Source organism: Diorhabda sublineata, chromosome 3, assembly GCF_026230105.1.
Source record: "Diorhabda sublineata isolate icDioSubl1.1 chromosome 3, icDioSubl1.1, whole genome shotgun sequence".
NCBI classification, from domain to species: Eukaryota; Metazoa; Arthropoda; class Insecta; order Coleoptera; family Chrysomelidae; genus Diorhabda; species Diorhabda sublineata.
The window spans coordinates 6,937,682-6,957,648 of NC_079476.1; the positions used below are offsets into that span (position 1 = coordinate 6,937,682).

General features: G+C 32.3%; 2 protein-coding genes across 2 annotated transcripts in view; both read left to right on the plus strand.

Moving 5' to 3' along the window:
• The first annotated feature begins 386 nt into the window (after positions 1-386).
• On the plus strand, positions 387-7,963 carry LOC130441566 (uncharacterized). Its single transcript, XM_056775299.1, has 4 exons — positions 387-437; positions 6,766-6,915; positions 6,968-7,114; positions 7,198-7,963. Exons 2-4 carry the CDS (start codon positions 6,835-6,837, stop codon positions 7,357-7,359), a joined length of 390 nt encoding a protein of 129 aa, XP_056631277.1. The 5' UTR covers positions 387-437; positions 6,766-6,834; the 3' UTR covers positions 7,360-7,963.
• A 3,493-nt stretch (positions 7,964-11,456) lies between these two features.
• LOC130441348 (uncharacterized) overlaps positions 11,457-19,967 on the plus strand; it is a 99,236-nt gene continuing 90,725 nt past the window's right edge. The window contains exon 1 of the mRNA XM_056774975.1: positions 11,457-11,721. Within this exon, the coding sequence (XP_056630953.1) occupies positions 11,647-11,721 (75 nt within the window). The 5' untranslated portion in view covers positions 11,457-11,646. The remainder of the gene's footprint in view (positions 11,722-19,967) is intronic.

The following is a 19,967-nucleotide window of genomic DNA, read 5'->3' on the forward strand; positions in this document are numbered from 1 at the left end:
ACAAGCTTCTTTCTCGATTTTATTTTTACTTGAATATTCATGATGTATTGATTAATATAAATACACAAATTGACAGTATTAAATCATATTTTGATAAAGACCAAAACATCTTCAAAAAAAAAAACACAAACATATGAAAAGGTCTAAGAAATAAGAAATTAAAGAAATATATGTATTTGAACTTTCGCCATTCTGGTGCTGACATATGGTTTTGAATTTCCAACGAATTGCTAAAAGTTGCATTTATTACCTGGTCTATACCGAAAATCCTCATTTGCTCTATCAAGGTTTTTTTAAATGATCCAAATCGTAATTACTGGAAATTCATATAAAATATTTTTGATCTTGATCTTACGGTTAGTTAATCTACCATGTGTCTCAAAGCAGTTAGTTTATTTTTTGTGTTTTTTTCCTCTGTTAAATTTACAGCAGCTTGTGTAAGTTTTTAAAAAAATTAGTTCTTAGAAATCTAAAAAGACACAGTGTTTATTACACCAAAAAATATACCAATCGATTCATTTAAACATATTATTTATTTTTTGTACATATCCTGATTGTCTAATGGTATAGTTTGGGTATTCTTCGGAAGGAGTCTGTTTTTTAATAATATTTTAAGGAAATTCCCAAAAAAAAGAGTTTAAATTAGTACGAGTATATTAGTTTTAACTATTATTTCAACACATTACAGTTTAAAGTTTTCACCTTCAAACTGTTGACAGTAGTATAACCCATTTGGCTTTGAACATTCTGTAGAATTGTTATTTTAACATTTTTCTACCATTATCTTACGTAAGTCACCAATAGTTTGTTGTTTCCTTTTGATAAACATCAGTTCTACCACAAAGATTAATATGGGTAAGATCCGGTGATCTTGCAGGCCATTGTATGAGCTCACTTGGTCCACTTAATCTTCCGCACGAAACAGCATTTAAATAATAATGTACCTGAAGAGCCTTATAAAAAGAAGCTCTCACTTGGTGAAAAGTTATTTATTGATTATTGATTAAAAAACTAATTATAACAGTTATCATATCTGTTAATTTGGTCTGCAATATATTGGGGCATTGTCCCATTTGAATTTCCCTCAATTTCACAATTCCACTCATATTACTCGAAATAATCTAGAATTTTCTCCAGACCTCCTCAACGTTTTAATTGTGAACGTGAAAATTCAAATCAAATTTAACTTTAAAATTAAATGGAACCATTTGTATTTTTTTTTATGGTATCTATTTTTTATCGTCTTAAAAATTGTTGTTCTACTTTTTTTCTAACTTAACTTCTAGTAACATTTCTGATTAATGCAAGAGCTGCGTTAACCCATTTAATTACTCTTCTTCTGTAATGGATTCACTACCAGGACTTTTTTGTTTTACAAGTTTTATAAAATAAAGAAATAATGGATCTAAAAGAATGTATATCAATGGAATGGTTAGGATGTCGTTAATTAAAAATTCTGACGCCTTTACAAAAACTTATAAGATAAGTTATTTTACAAACAAACATTCACAGAAAGTCACACTGATACGTTTTTTTGGTTAGGAATTAGTAGAAAATCTTTCGGTTTGTCACGTAACTATTCGCGCACAAAGGACTATATCTTACCTCCGCATTGCTTTCAAATCGAAATCCGCGAAGTGCCTCTTATAATTGACTAATTAAATAATAGTCGCTGGTAGCAAATCGGGTATGTTGGATTCTATAATTTCATTAATACTCTCGTCAGTATTACAACCAAACAGTAAAATTTTGGAATATTAAAAAATTGAAACGTCGATATCGAAACAAATCAAGATGTATTCATGAATACGTGATAAAGTGAAAGCGCCCATGGGATCTGTTTTCACTATAATGTTGTATTGATTGGTTGTCTTCAATCAGATTATTTCAAATTTATTGATTTGTATTGGACAAAAAAAATTTGCAATAAAATTATATCCCGTATTTTGATTTTATTGAATAAGTAAAACTGAATTAGATTATAATAAAATACATATTGCATACATATTAAAAAAAAGCTAAGGGCAGATTTGGATTCAGCACATAAAAATCTATAAAAATCAGCTATTAAAATAAGAAAAGTTTTCAAACAAAAGTTTTCTGTTGACCTGTGTAATCAGTAGAAATATCGCGTTCTTTAGACCATGGGCGAGTCGTCGAGGATCGTTCGATGGCGAAAAGATAATTTGAGTCAGATAAAAGACTACCGAAGTTCTAATAGACACATAGTTTATCTATATGAAACATGGTTTGATAGTCACGATGTTGTACATTTCGGTTGGGTTGACATTAGTAAAAATTGCTGTTTGAATGGGCAATGCTCTAAAGGAAATGCATTATAATAGTACACGCTGGAAGCAAAGACGGTTTCGTGCTTAATGCTTTATTAATATCTACTAAAAAAATTAAAAACTGTGCATCTGATTATCATGAAGATATGACAGCAGAATTATTTGAAAATTGACAGCTTTTACCTAACATTCCACCTCAATCAGTAATCCTCATGGATAACGCAATTTAACACTGGCAGCAATTCCTTAAGATACCAAATAGTAGATGAAACAAAGCTCAAATATTAGCATTTATGTCTAGCAAAAATATTCTTATTCCTGTCAGTGATCGTAAAAAAGGCCCAACACACAAAGAATTGCTTGTTATTAAAGGCCTAAAGTTAGAGAAAATTTATTATATTGACAAGTTCTGCAAAGAACAAGGTCATACTCTTCTCAGACTACCTTCTTACTACTGCATATTTAACCCTATAGAGTTAATATGGGCCAAGGTAAAATCAGAATTACGAAAATGTAATCAGTCTCCAGAACTAAGTCAACAGGTTGTAGAACTCGTACAAAAAGTTCTAGCAGCAGCCCGCCAAGAACTTTGTTAGAACTGTGTTGAACATGTCATCAAAGAAGAAGATGAGTATGTGGTATCACCCTCTTTACAACCCTTCATAATTCAATCAAATAATGTCTCTAATTCAGACTATCCTGACTACCATTATTATTTATAAAGATACCTTCGAATTGAAATTTTTTTGTTTTATATGGAAATAATTTATTTCTGGTTTCTGCTTTGAAATTTATTTTTCCAGAAATAAAAATGATATGGGGTACAAATAGGGCTCAGTTCGCGTCTGATACCCTGTTTGAGCCAAACGCTCTTCAGTCAGGTACATTTTACTCGTCTTTTTACGTTTTATTATTTAATATTCAGCTGTAGCAAGTTAACAGGGGATAATAATGATTTTTTTCAAGTTCCAAATAGGACTACAATTATTAAGTGCATCTGCCGTACAGTGCCGTCCAATTTATAATGATTCGATTATCTTTTAACGAATACTTTCTCGAATAAGATTTTTAAAAGTATTAATAAAAATAATAAATTTAAAAAATGAGGTATCTACGCCTATGGTAGATCAAACAAAATTGCCACCAAAGGTTTTATAATCTGCAATTGATATTGGCAGGTGATGTATAACTAGTTAAACGCTGTAGTTCCAGTAATGATCCACGTGAATATACAGTATGCGTCAAAATATACACTACTGAAAATAGAACTATATTACTTAATATTTGGACAATATTGTACTATTATCTTTATAGAGTCTAAGTTCGAAATATGCGTTGCGGGCATTGTTCATAATGGTCATGCAGATTTCAAAACATATACGCGAACCCTGGTTGCTGCATATTTCTATTTTGCTTTATAAAATTAGAGGAATAGACTGTGGTACACCTCTAAAAATATTCTCATTAAAACTTTTCTTGTGAATAATTTATACCAAATACTAGCTGACCCACCAAACGTTGTTTTGCTTTATACAATATTCCTAGGAAATATTTTTAAACTAACCCCTTTAGTGCTAGAGGAATGAACGTTAAGTAAGCCATGCAATGGTTCAGGTGGTATTTCCGTTAGTTGCATTTCTCCTGATAAGCAACACATCTCTACTGACTCATTCTTAAATTTACGTACACAACAATGCGGGCATTCCTTGTCCAAAGTACGGATGACCACTTTGGAACGATCGAAGTAATTTTTGGCGTTGTGATCAATGCTTCTAGGGGAAATATGCCTAAATTGGCATACCGGACGAGTTGGCATACTGGTATTTTCTCGGTTTTTAAAAAGTTTGCGGCGCAATTAGCTTTTTCCTTCTGTTTATCCATTGTGTACGAGCCGGGCAAATGTGTTGGTGGCGTCCTAACATAAACAAAGACGATTGTTAAAATATTGGATTTTTGAGGGTAAGAAATTTTGGCACAAGTATGATAAGCCACTCCACGACGAATTGTGAAAATTTTCTTCCGGAGATACTGGAAGTGGCCATGATTTCAGTAAGGCTAATAGATATCGAACCATGAATTACTTTCTTCGATAGACGATTGACGTATGCGCAGAGGAGTTTTGTGGAAAAAGGATGCAAATGCATTATTTTCACGAAATTTTTTTTTGATTTCTTCTATTAATGAAATTAATGGGTCTAATTTTGGTTCAGAAACTCTTCTGTGCATGTCTGTCAATCATCATGACTTTTCACACACAAATATATTTTTGAGATCTATCTATTAGCTATGGTTCGATATCTGTTAGCCTACCTGAGGTAATAGCCAGTTCCGGTATCTCTGGAAGTAAATGTTTCCGCATAAAATAGATATGAGAAATAGAAGTCGTGGTGTGGCTGATCATACGTTTACCGAAATTTTCCATATACTATTATAACTTGCCACAAAACATAAACCTCCTACTATTTTTTTATATTCTAACAAACGTAAATCGATTTTATGAACCCTAACCTCAAAATTCTATAATATAACTGTTACTATGTTGTATGTGATTTAAGATAAATCCGACTTATTTTTGAATAAAAAAGGGTTTTAAAACGAGATGGCATGTTGTAGTTTCGGGCTAAGTGGCATAATATGCCGACTCGCCCTTACTCAACAAAATTAATTATTTGGATTGTTGTTGTAGATTTAAGTAAAAATGGTTGGAAAATACTACTGAAAATCGTTTCCAATGAGATGAAGATAACATGAAAGCAGCAAGAAGAGTTGATAAATCTGGTACAATGGGCTGGTTACTAGTATCTAAAGCCTACTCTGTTCCTTTTGGCACATTAAGACGACGCTGCCACGAAACAAATAAATTTACTGTAGGAACAGAAAAAGATTATTTGGGCGGGAAAAGACCAACCTTTGACGACACTATCGAGAGCCACCTCGTTGATCATATCAAAAACATGGAAACTATGTTCTTTAGATTTACAACTCTAGAGGTACGCAAACTTGCATATGAAATGGTGGTCCAGAACGACATTGAACACTCGTTTAATTCTCATAAGAAGATGGCAGGCTGCGATTGGCTAAAGGGATTTACGAAGCGCGATCCTATTTCACTTAGATTACCCGAGTTAACCTCTACTGCCAGAGAACGGGCGTTTAATAGAGTACAAATAGGAAGATATTTTGATCAGTTGGAAAGAGCTCTGGAGCAAAACTAAAAAAAACATGGATGAAAGGTTCAAGCCAACAAAGGAAAAAAACAAGTGAGGGTATCAAGTAGTGCGGAACGTGCATAACATTAACAGTCATTTGTGCAATGACTGCTTTTTTATGAGTATTATTTACCGCCTTAAAAAATGAATTAATGGTCGATTCTCCTCCTGTTTCAATTGATTTTGCTCAGAACGAATGGAGAAATTTTTGTTTAAAGTGGCTTAAATTTTTTGCTAAAACTGAAACCTACAGAAAGATTTAGGTTTATGCAAAAAGTAAAGGCACTGTCTTATTTTGTTTTCCACTGCACTGTACCCACAGGGTACAACCTCTAGATATCATTTTCTGGACCACTCTCAACCTACTACAAGCAAGAAATTACTAACTGGTTAGGTGAAATAGAATCCTGGCAGGGTAGTTTCTCATTTTAAGGTAAGAAAGATATTCAAAGCTGCCTACCAAAAATAAGATACTATGAACAATGCTGGAAATGAGTATGCTTAAAAGGGTATAACTCCTTTTAATAATGACATTTTTCCGGATTGGATGCTTTAGTCTACGAAACCACCAACTTGGAAAAGATAAAATTATCGAAGAACCGAATGATATCGAGGAAAAGTCGGTATACCATCTGGTATACATAATGAAAAATTACAAAAAGAAATAGATAGAAAAACAAATAAATTAGCAGCAGTATCTTACTTAATCCTGCCCTCACAAATCTCACCTTTACCAATAGCTACTGTGTGCCTTACTCACACGCACATCTGCATTGTTTTGTTGGATTTGTTCACCTGATCTTCGTGCTCTTATATCTTGCATATCTCTAGATTTGATTGTTATACGACTCAAATGGGCTTCTTTGCGAATTGCTCGCATTGCTGACTGTACGTAGAACCTATGAATAAATAGAATAGAAACACCTATTGCTGAAAAACAATGACTTAATATTGTATTCGTTTGCTTATTATTTTACCCTTTCACAATAATAAAACACGTATATTTATTAAACACATACACGTTTTTGTTCTGATTTAAAATTATTTTGAAAAAATGTAAAGTACAATATGTACAGGTACGGTAGTAGCCGTTGTTGGCAGGAGCTATGTTTATTTACATGAAAGTAAAAACTGTATAAATATATATATATATATATATATATATATATATATATATTTCCAAATCTTTTTGATTTTAGGTCTCTTCTGTTTCAAAATTAGTTATTTTAATAATTTTTGAAAGAAGATCATATTTTTTGTTCTAGAATGGTTACAATTTGAAAGTGGACTACATAAAGCCGTGCACAGCCGATTCCGTTGTAATACCAAAAAACATGGATTTTGCGTTTGATTCTAAATGTAATTTAGTACTAAGCGGATGCGTTGAGATGACCAAAACTTTAAAAACGTCTAAGGTAAGTGACACTTCTAGTTTTTTCTTTATTGTTATTATATGCACATTTTTAGGCAACCTATGAACTTACTAAATCTCCTATGCCAACAATGACAGGAGATGTAGATTTATGTAGTCTATTTGGTAATAAAAAGAAATTGTTTGTAACGAAACAAGTTTTTGAGGCTTATGGACTTCCGAAAAGTTGCCCAGTTCCAGCTGTAAGCGTTTTTTAATGATGAATTGTTTCGATTACTCTAAACAATAATGATATTAAATCTAAAACGTTCTTTTTTTGTTCTAGAAAAAATACTGTGTCAATGGTAAACAATTGATCAGCATTGATTCTTACAAAAACAAGTTGGGAATGGCTCTAGGCAGCGTGGTAACTAAACTGAATGTGGACCATGAGGATGCAGGAAAGACCTGCGTTGATATAAAAATGACAGTATCCAAAAAGAAGTGATATGTCAATTGTACTCAAATATTTATGATCCAAATACAAAATCAAATATGACATTTATTTAAATTTCAAACAAATAATTATAAATAGAATTGTCGTACAAAGTTTTTCCTGAAAACAAGTTTTTAATATTCAAAGATAGAAAACTATATTTGAAGATGAGTTATAGCACAATTTTCATGGTCCACGACGTAAACCCCAATAAAACATCATAAATCATCAACGGAGGAAATACATATTTATTCTCCAACTTTCTAGTCATTTTAATGAAAAAAACTAATCAATTTAGAAACGATCAAAATTTCTAATCGACAAAAAGTGTTTTGCAAATTGTACATTCACATTTCCGGAAACTTTGTATAAACTTTTAGTGAATATTAATGGACATGAAAATTTTTCAAACATTAAATAAACAAATAGTGGCAAACTTTATATGAATTAAACTTTGTTTAGGAGGAGAAGGATAAATAATCTTCACTCTTAGAGAAAGATGGATTTTTTATAGAGGCTTATTAGAATTAGTGTCAAATTTTGTGAAATACTAATAAGAAATGATGTTTTTACAAATGTATGAGCAATGGAACAAGTAATAAATAACAATAAAAACAGTTCAATTCAAATTATTTTGCACACATGATAAAATAATATTACGAGAAATGCTGCTTAAGTTTTGAGATAGACAAATAAAAACAAATATTTATAATTGGATTTGACTCTATTGAGATCAATAAACTTTTGCATGCGCTTAAATCAATTGTCGAAGCATTTTTTCCATTCCGATTGAGGTATCTCCAAAACATGTGATTTGAACGCATCAACTATTTAAGCTGATGTGTTAGCGCTGGCATTGTCATGGTGCAGATTGATTCGTCTTCTGCGATTGGTGTCCGTGTTTTTTCGCATACTTCTGGCAAAAAATGCAGGTAAACAATTCAGAATTGATCGCTCTAATGGAATAGTGGCAATATAGCCAGTTATTCCGAAGAAATAAGAGGTACTTCGTGAGCAAACAATTTTTGTTGGCCCGTTTTGATATATCCATACATTGATTGTTATTTATTTTCGGGTTAATATATGTGGATTTATGATTCGTCAACATTCATCAACTTATAGACGTTTTTGAAGCACCTAATTGAATTTTTTCAGAATTTCCTTGTACCAATCAACACGAGTTTTTTTTGAGCGATCCAACAAATGCTCATGTAATATTGAATGTATGCGAGTGAAACTAATGCCCAAGTATGCCTCACTCTCACGGTATGTCACATGACGATCTTGCAAGATCAGTTTACGCACAGCATAGATGTTTTCTGCCATAACAGTCGATTATGGACGACCCTCACAAAATCCATCCTGTAGCGAACTGCGACCACGATTTATTTCGGAAAACCAAAGAAGCACGGTGGCTCAAGGTAGTGATTCATCACCAAAAGTCGAAGTGAGTTGATCGGCACACTGCTATTGGTTCAATCTACGTTCAAAACCATATAAAATCATCACACGAAAATGTTCATTAATCTCCATTTTTTGACCAAGATTAATGTTTCAAGGATCTGTGAACAACTTAAATAGAACTCGTATGACAACATGTACACGTTCACCATTAAAAATGTCATTGTCACGAAGGCAATGTCAGATTTGACATATTCACATCAGTGTTACCATATATCAAAAATTAAGTAGCAGCCCTCGTATCAATATTTTAGTTAAAGTATATAATTATCTATGAGAAGGGGTTGTTTTGGAGTATAAGCGTAGTGAATCCTTTCAAGAGAATTCATATTATTTTATGTATAAGTTTTCGGGAAGCTTGTTAAGGAGATCGACGGAAACTGATTAAAATAAATAAATAAAAGCGCCTAAAGATTTGTCACAAATGTGCTAAATGTGATTTGTGGGTAAAGCGGTGTTGACGAGGTGAAGAATGAAGACACAATTTCTTGACTACATTTTAAAGGAGCATATAATCCAACAACCGTATAACCAGTTGTGTGAAAATATAATTTTTTCGTTTATCTAAACCTGGATCTACTAGCACACAATTATGCAGAGCGTTTTTCACCCTAAAAGAAATAGAAATATGAATTATTTATTCTTTTTTGTAATCACAATCACTCTTATTTATTTCCTCCTTGAGGACGACCACGGCACTTCAGCCATCGTCGTAACTAAGAACCGTTGTGAGCCTCTACTGAAGGATGCACTAATGAAGCATTGTCAATTACTTTTTCATTGAATTGCAGTAATATTAGAGGTCATTTTGCTTGTCACTCAGCCATATTTATAAAAAGTAACCGAAAATTTTATATTGCCGCCTTCAAAACATGGCGGACGCGCTTGCGCTAAGCATACTCTTAAATGGCCGATTGGATAATAATCCTCGATAACGTAATAACCTCTATAAATTCATAAAATGTTGAGTTCACTTTCCCTCGGAATTCAAAACCTCTTTTACTTAGAATATGAATAATTTGGGAGTAACTAAAGTTGTAACGACGACCTTGTAACTTCAATAATCTATCAATGAGTGATTTTGATTTCTGACCTATAAAGAAAATATTTCCTCTATATTTTAATTAATAAATTTTGGTCCTAGAATTGAGAGGAATATTTGAACAAATAGAAATTGTAATAACAACCGCATGACCTCAAAAATCTCGCACACTCTTGATATTGCATAAGTTTTGTACTGCTGGGCCTTGATCTTATCTTGCAGACCTAATGCTAATCTTAGTTTTTGTTTTACTTTTATTGCAAGACCAAGACCAAGACCAGTCTCGCCCATAACTAGTGGTTCTATTTATAGACGGCAGAGTGATACAAAAGTTGACCCCTCTTTCCAATAACAGTCTCAATTCTGGTGGTGGCTATGTAGAAAAATAATTGATACATTGCTGTACTTTTTGTCAATACATGTCAATACAACTTACTTTCTGAATGTGCCTCGTATGTTATCAGAGCCGCATAGTTTCCAACCCAATGAAGAAAAAAGTTTTTTTCCGTAATAATATTGATTTTTCAACAGTGTTCTTTTAAGGCTGAAGACCTAGTGACTCTCTCTCTCTTTCTCTCCTGCAAGAGAGATTTAACGTTAGGAAACAGGAAAAACTCACTGAGGTCTTGTGAATATAGAGTAAGAGAAGCATTTTTGCCATTTTTCCACTCACCCCATCAAGCAATGATGCGTGATACTTTTTTGAAGATAGTCGATGCACATACTCCCATTACTATTCTACTGAAACATCTTCAATAACGCTTCGAAAATGTTCATTTTAATGCGCTTTTGGTCCAAAGCGAGCACTTCTGGAAAGGTGTGTGGTGAGGGAAGGGGAGTATATTGAAGGGATATAGAATAATTTTTATTATAAAACCGTTTTATCGTAGCGAGTCTCGTTATTTAATAGCCAGCCCTCGTATAAGAATATCGTAATCTTTTTTCCTGTGGCAATCGCAGAGATATTTGATGATATGATTTGTATTTCGTGTATCTGAATATTTTACATCGGTTTTGACCTTAGAGCTAATAATTTCCTCTACTGAAACGTTTTACTATCTCAATAGTTGTATTACACTCCCAATTATTCTTTTTCTCATATATTCTAATTACCTTTGTTATTTATCCCGTATTCATTAAGGATTCTTTTTATTAGAATCTCTCAATGGATGGTCAAATATATTTTTTAACTTATATTGATAAGTGCTGATATCTTCGGAAACTTTTGAGACAACCCTCGTATCATCACTTGTTCAATAAATAAGCGTTTTATTTTGAAATTAACTCGGAATACCGCATATATTTAAAGTGGAACACTGTCCAGATATTTTGGTTTTCAAGGTTCACAGAGTATAGAAATTCGAACTATTGTATTCAGATTCTTTTCGTTTTTTGTTTATCCATGTCATTTACTCGTAGTATACTATTTCTAAAATTATTATTTTGATTTTTATTTAAATAAAGGTAGCCGTTTTTTTTTATTTTTTTATATATTTGTGATTTTTAATACTTTAACTCGTTCCTCTTTTCTACACCAATGCTACCTTGAATAGGAATTTGTGACATTTGGAAAAACAATATTCAAAACATAAAAATAATTCAACCTGCCATACTTTATAGTGAGAGGGGGCGAACGAACAGACTGAATAAAATTTATCAATATCAAGATACTTTAGTACTGGTTCTTAAGTGGGACTTGGAAGAGTTATGTCTTAGATATTATTTGTTGAGTGAACGCGATGTTGGTTTCCGTATAGTATAGATAAATAATTTTTAAGTGATAATGGTTTGTTTGTATGAAGTTTTTATTATGTTATTTTTTGCTATTGAAAGTTAACATCATGGAAAGTAGTACACGGAAAGAAAAGACAGTAAGTTGATTTGATTTATTTTTTAAAAGATAATTTGTAGCTCTTCGTTTTTTATAAACAAGTAATATTTCTAATAATCAATTAAACGGGTACTAGAGAAAGTGTTTAATGAATTAAATTCATGTTCTTTAAATAAATTATAGCCTATAACTCGTTTTATAATTTGTGATCAAAGTCCAAAAACGCCGCTACTTTTTAGAATTGAAGCCGAAATTATTACAAAATTTGATTACTTAATCGTAAAAACAAAAATAGAAAGTGTACATTGAATTGGTTCCACGAATTTAATTTCAATTATTGAAGTTGTAACAAAACTTTCTGTTTTAAATAGTATTGTTAAAAAACTGTTTATTGGAAAACTTAAACCATACAATTTCAATCAGGTATTCCTGATAAACTGAAATTCTAGGGGGGCGAATAAAAACTGAGATTGCTTAATTTAGTTGCGAATTATTCTAACACAACTGAGAAACAACTAAGAAAACACATTTTTTGCCAAAAATCCATTTTATTCATCATTGTAATCTCTTTCATCAGCAATAAAATCATTCTCTAAGTTTGCGATGCATTACTTGTAGAAGGATTTGTCTTTTGGCTCAAAATAGGTTCCAGATTCAGCAATTGCTTCTTCATGTGAAGTGAATTTCCTACCGACGAGTATTTTTTTGAGATCAACGAATAGCCAGTAGCTACTGGGTGCCAGATCTGGACTATACGGTGGATTAGGAAGCAATTAGAAGTATAATTCATACAATTTTACCATCGTTGCCATCGACTTGGGAATTGTTTTGATGAAACAGTGGTATCTTATTCAATGGATGAGGGCGTTTTTTCTTGATTCTTGCATTTAAACAATCCAACAACTCTATGTAGTATTTACTATTGATTGTCTCTCCTTTTTGGAGATAGTCGATGAACAATAATCCATGCGCATTGCAAAATACTGAAGCAATAATCTTCCCAGCTGACTGTGCCTTTGGTCGCTTCGAACTTGGTTCACTGGCTGCACTTCACTTAGATAATGATCGGTTTGATTCCGGAGTGAACTGACAAATCAATGTTTCATTCATTGTCACATATCGACGCAAAAAATCTGATTTATTACGTGTAAACATGGCCAAACACTGTCCTGAATCATCAACACGTTATTGTTTTTGATCGACTGTGAGTAATTGCGGCATCCAAATTGAAAAAAGCTTTCTCATAGTCAAATGTTCATGCATAATTGTAAATACACTGCCTTCTAATATCTTTACAGCGTCAGCTATCTGATGTAATTTCAATTTACGATTAGATGTAACCAATTTGTGCACTTTTCTGATATTTTTTGGAGTAACCGCCTCAATTGATCGACCAGAACGTTCACTTTTGAAGACATTGCTGAGCTTGTACGGTACAAAGCTCCTACATATTTTTTCACGTTTTTGTCAACGGTACGTCGAGATATTTAACCGGCAACGGTACGGTTACTTTGGCCTAGACTGTGAAGACTTGTGATTAATATACAAGTTTCAGCCTATAGTTACTTGGTTTCACATATTTTAAAACCAACAAGTCTGAATTTTCGTATAAGAACTTCACAAAAATATGTCTTGGTTTTAAAAGTACAAATCGCAGCACATTCTTGGGTCTCACAGGACTAACTGGGACTAAACTACAATCATAAACACCGAAGAAGTGATTTACAGTTAAAGAAACAAAACTTGCAAGCTGAACTTGTCGCATTCACAGACAAAATGTAAGCATGCGCTCGTATTAACAAATAACGGACATTTTATTTTTGGCGTGTAAGACCGCTTGACAATATTGAAGAGAAATTTGTTAGAGTGTATTATATTGAAATTAATTGAATGGATTATGGGGTGAGCAAAAACTTTTGACCGGTAGTGTAATTATTTGTTTGAGTAGGCAATATTTAAGTGAGATTATAAAATTAAAAACATATTAAGTATAAAATTATTTTATATTTGGATCAAATATGGAAATGGACATTCATTAAATTTCTATAAGGAAGATTTTTGCAAAGTAAAGTACTATACTCTTATCGCAAGAGATGAAGAATTTTTTAATAGATGCTTGTTACAATTTGTTTCAAATTTACGCAAAACTACTATCAAGAAATGCCTGCTAATATTTTTGAAGAATGATATATTTGGCAGCTAGTAATCAAGAATAAAGGAACCGTTACTCAAAGCTAAATGGAAACAGTAAACTCCTCCATAGAAATAGTGGTACAAGAGTAGAACAATTGCAATTATGTAAACAACATTCACCAAAATTTAACACGTAGTTACCACCTTATTAACGTAAAATCAACTTAATTGAACTGAGTATGTCAAATGTAGTGATAAATATTTCGCTACCAATAACACAAGATATTCTTCAGCTATTATGTGACTTTATGTCAAAAATCTTACCGGTCAATTGTCGAAACGCTAGTCATGGCAGAGGAAGTAAAATTTTCTGTTGAAGATGACAAAAAGGCCTTAGTCATTTAGCTACGTAACTCTTTATTATATTGATTATTTTGAGTTTATATGACATGACGCCTGTACCCGAAATACAAATATTTTTTAGTCATAATAATTATTATTATTAATAATAATAATAATGATAATTCCATATAAATTTGTTTGTTTATATATACAGGGTATTTCATAAAAAGGTGATCTCGTCTCTAGGATAGATAGAAAACTGAAAATTAATTGGGGTTTGTTAAGTAAAAAATTGATGTAACGCCATCCGTATTCGAGATAAAGGGCATTGAATACAAATTAATTTTCTTAGATCTTACATTCCCAGTTTCTCGACGTCTTTCAATGGCTCTAGATGTTTTTTTACTTGGTACGTTTCTTCGAGTAAACTTTTCTGTGAAACTATTCGTGAAAACCAAAGACATTTTGAACACCTACTCTAATAGAATTCTATTTTATGTTATTAGTATTTTTATAAATTTTCATCTGGTTATTTTTGTTCAATTAATATATTTATCATTACTTCATATTAATATCGGTTATTACTCCATAATTTTCAAATCAAAATATTCCGAACAAGGTCCACAGTATCGAGTTTTATACAAGAGTACCTTTTTGGAATAAAATTAAGTGATGTTTACATTCTTTCGAAATTTTGCTCAATAAATCTAATATTGAAAAAGTTATGTTCAATACTACTGGGTACCTAACCTAACCTAACCTAACCGCGTAACTAGCGCCCTCTATGAGAGTCAAATATAAAAACAAAATCATTGGATGTATCAGCTACCAAAACATATTCGTATAAAATTTCAATACAATATTGCCTGTAGTTGCAACAAAATCGTAAAAAATGTGTATAAATTTGTTTTCTTCAACGCCGTTTTACTGAGAAAACCCCAAATATTTTTCACTTTTCTATCTATCCTAGAGACAGAATCACCTTTTATGCAACACCTTGTATATTATATAAATTTGAGGGAAAAATGTCTTTACCTTTTATTTAACGTACTACTTTTTTAAAAATAAAAGGGTGTACTTAATATAGACAGTTATGTATAAAAGTTATTCCATAGTCTTAGTTACTAAGATATAGAATAATTGGTTAATGTCGTAAGTTTACTCATTTGAATTTTATGATGTATTGTATTCGTTTTTACGCTAAAATTTAGTAAAAATTCAGATAAGAAGGTACCATTATTTACTTATTTTCTACATTAAAATCGTGTATATAGATATTTGTCATCAAATCAAAATAATATAAACCATACATTTTTAGGAAAATAGGAATCTCCTTCTGTATAATGATGAATCCTTATATCAGTTTCCGATGCCAAACCAAAGAATATCAGTGTTAAGTTACAAGTCTCCTTACTATGTAGTATCTATTACTAAATAAAAAGCCGTGAGTAGCAGAGCTCAAGAATTTAACTAATACACAAACAAATCTTTCCATAAAATGAATTTCTTGGAAATGATATCAATTCTCAATCTTATTTCTTTATATGGAAAATTTGCTATTCCTCAATAACTTTTCATTTCACAAGTTAACTCTCTTTCTCTCGAATGAAAATTCATAATTTCAATAGACCCGGTGGTCTCGAACCCTCTTGTTCAATTCCAATTGACAACAAAGAAAAAATTGTCATAATGACAAGAAATTTCGAAAATGGGAAGTAAAAATAATCACCCTAGCAACGATCATACTCGTATTATTCATTAAATAGGAGGCGGTCCAGTTCAACAATTAAAACGATCAAAATGATTTCGGGCGTTTTTGCTAGAAGAACCGAAGAAGAAAACTTTCTACTTGAGTAAGACAATTCTTCAACATCACCCCTACTTGCATGCGAAGTCCGAACCCTCTAGTTAAACTTTTTCTGGCCAAAAAATAAGAATTTATAACAAAAATGACTATAAAATGGAGAGGGGTGGAGACGGAAAGTTTCGACCTTAGAGAGGAAATCATCTCGCAACTAATTGAACCTACATGTGAAATTTCATTTTTCAGTCGCTTTTCGTTTGACCTGCATAGGTGAGCAAAGGTCAAAAACCACTTTTTTGCACTGCGACCCCTCGAAATATTCATTTGTTTTCAACCAAACTCTAATAACATCAATCCGCCGCCAAAAATCCATGTATGCTAATTTTGAACCAAATCGGATCCATAGCAATTGCTCGAGAGCCGAAAATAAGAATTGTAGCTTAAACAGATAATCGTGTTCAGGAGGTCTCAAAACATGGTAAAAATGATGTGCCCCCCATTTTTCTTCTAGTAATGCCTACCGTAATAGTCTGATTTTTCGTTGAAAAATTTGACTAAAAACCACGAAACTCAGTGAGTCAAAATTCGATTGCATTTCTAAATAATATTAGTTATTTCAACAACCACTTTTAGAATATTAATTTGACGAAAGGATTTTACAATTTCAGTTTTTATCAAATCTCTGTCTCCATCAGTGAGAATAAAGAATATTCATCAAATCCCTCGAAGTCTGACACCACTTTATTAACAGTTGGAGAGAAATAAAATCAATAATATTATCGCCTACTTTGAAGCTGTTTTCAGTTGTAGGATAAAAATAACAAGGTGACTAATGTCTACCAGATCAGTGCTTTTATCTAAGTAAATCGAAATATTAGCTTTTTTCAACTGTTTCGTGCCTTTTTTGAATAAATGTTAATGGACATGGTCCATCCATATTGCAATTACTTTCTGAGAGGCTGGAATTATTTCTAATTTGTCGGCAATTGTTGCTTAAATAATTTGCTATTCGTTCCAGCCCTGCCAACCTCTATGTTGAAACTGATAAGTCATCTCTATCTTTAATACGATAATGCCTTCTCCCTCATATGCAGCTCAGGTATTCTTCAATCTTGTTCAATCGCTTCTTACTACTTTCCTCCTTACTAACTGAAAATAACTCTAATTTCTAATCGTCAATTGCTCGCACCTTTTTTCAAAAATACCAGTCTCTCTTTTACCTCCGCACTTTCTTTGCCTTTTTCTTTCACTTGGACCAAATACATTCCTATAATCATTACCTCACTTACTTTATCCAATAAATTTGAAGCTTCCAACTCACTTTTCAAGAAAGCATTTCAAGAAATTCTTCATGAAAACGTGTAGTGTTTACACTTGCGAACTGTATTACATCTCTCAAGTTTTCAAAAATATATTTCCTCCCCATAAATATATCGTCGACTCTCTTTCGTCCATATCGTCAATGAAAACTATTTATAAGGAACACCCAATAGTGCAAAACATACATAACATTTATCAAACTCTCATTGCTTGTGACATAACAGCTTCTATCACACACTGGAAACACTAGAAACGGACCTGCAGATCATGACGCCAAATGAGCCTATAACAATGCATTAAACCTCCCAATTCCACGTCAAGCATATGCTCGTCGACTGCGTAAAATAACCTACATACATTTAGTCTAAAGCGTAACCTTAAGAAAACACTTAACTACTTAACTGTTCCATAGAGGTCAAGGAAATCTTGGAGCTTCTCGAAGCTATAGCTCTTCCAATATCAATTGCAGAAGACAGTTATGCGAGGATCAATGAATATTTCATAAAGACGCATGAAACTCATAACAAATTAAGAAATGAAAAATAATGTTTACCCCCTTATAAAATTCGGTAAATATCTAACAAACCGTCAGTCCATGTGGACTCATCATCTCCACTGTTTCCCAATGAAAACATCGGATCGTAAATATGAATGCATTTCTATTGGTCTAAGCTGTATCTACACAATTTCTTTGAAATCTTCCTGCTAGAAAGTCTGCGATAAGCAATGGCGTGGCTTGGTGAGACTTATCAAATTCATAAATTTCTTTATATAAATAGAAATATGGCGTTCTTTAGACCATGGGCGAATGAAGACAATAAAATTGCACAGTGTAGTGAGAAGTTCTAATAGACACATAGTTTATCCAGATAAAACATGGTTTGATAGTCACGATGTAGTAAATTTCAGTTGGGTTGACAATAGTAAAAATTGCTGTTTGAATGGGCAATGCTCTAAAGGAAATGCATTATATTAGTACACGCTGGAAGCAAAGACGGTTTCGTGCTTAAAATCTGCTAAAAAAACTGTGCAGCTGGTTATCATGAAGATATGACAGCAAAATTATTTGAAAATTGGTTTTATGAACAGCTTTTACCTAACATTCCACCACAATCAGTAATTCTTATGGACAACGCATCCTCCACTGGCGGTAACTCCTTAAGATGCCAAATAGTAGATGTTACAAAGCTGAAATTTATGTCTGAAAAAAATATTTCTTTTCCTGTCAGCGATCGTAAAAAAGAATTGCTTACTGTTATTAAAGGTCTAAAGTTATAGGAAATTTATTATATGCTGTGCAAAGAACAGAGTTCTTCTCAGACTACCTCCTTACTATATTTAACATATTTAACCCTATAGAGTTAATATGGGCAAACGTAAAATCAGAATTACGAAAATGTAATCAGTCTCCAGAACTAAGTCAACAGGTTGTAGAACTCGTATAAAAAGTTCTAGCAGCAGACCGCCAAGAACTTTGGTAAAATGACTCTAGCTCAGACGATTCTGAATACCATTGTTATTTATAAAGATACTTTGGAATTGAAATGGTTTTTTCTCTTTAGTTTTATTTGCAAAGAATTTATTTTCCTTTATGGTTTTTGCTTTGAAATTTTGCTTTTCAGAAAAAAAAACGAATGGGGTACAAAAAGGGCTCAGTTCACGTTTGGTACCCTATTTAAAGCAAACTCCCTTACAGACAGGTACATTTTACTGGCCTATTTAAGTTTTATAATTTAATATTCAGTTGTAGTTAACGAAGTTAATATTTTTTTCTAAGTTCCAAGTAAGACTACGATAAGATAAAAGTAGAGTAAGATAAAAATAATAAATTCATAAAATGAGGTATCTACGCCTATGGTAGATGAAACAAAATTGTCGGCAAGGGTTTTTAAATAAGTTTTTATAATCTGCAATTGATATTGGCAGAACTATACCAACCTATACCACAAAATATAATCCAACATAATTTATGTATAGTAAAAGTTTTGTAATAGATCTGTGTGAAAATTTTTGTTCCTGTTCCAATGTCTAGCACCATCGAGAAACGTTGAGCTGAAATAAAAAAAATAATTTGTTCTCGATTAAGTTATGATAGAGTTTCGTGAGTGTTTATGTATTTATATTGCTTAAACGTTTTCCTATTTTAAGTTTTAAGAACTTGCACACAAACAATGCAGTAAAATTATTATTAACCTCTAAGTACACGCAATGTTGTAAAAAATACACCATTTAATGTAAACATAAAAAAACCGTCCTTGGTACGGTGACGATTCTGCACAATAGAGATTACGTGTTCCAACCAGGCGGTTACCGTTATACGAACGATTTTGTTTTGTGAACCGTTTCCCGGACGGTCTTATCCGGCGGGTGTAATTTGGGCGCTAACCATCCTTCTTTACCTGTCTGACCAAGAAGGGTAGATAATCCTACATGTATTTTCGGCGCTAAGAAGTGCAGGTAGGTCGAGTCATAAAATAACCCAATAGAGGGAAAGTTGATAGATTTTTAAGTAGGTTAGGTTAGGTTAGGTTATGTAAATCTCTCAAGTACTAAATAAAAATATAAAGAAATATAAAATTTACTTTATTCTGTAGAGTATTACAAAAATGTTGTGACGAAACTTTATTAAGGGCAGATTTTTCATTTAAAAAAAGTGCAAAGTAGCTCCCTCTAACGGTAAATTTTTT

Coding starts and splice junctions, on each gene's coding strand:
- LOC130441566 (XM_056775299.1), top strand. CDS start 6,835: ATGGATTTTGCGTTTGATTCTAAATGTAATTTAGTACTAAGCGGATGC. Junction 6,916..6,967: donor AAACTTTAAAAACGTCTAAG/GTAAGTGACACT, acceptor GCACATTTTTAG/GCAACCTATGAACTTACTAA. Junction 7,115..7,197: donor AAAGTTGCCCAGTTCCAGCT/GTAAGCGTTTTT, acceptor TTTTTGTTCTAG/AAAAAATACTGTGTCAATGG.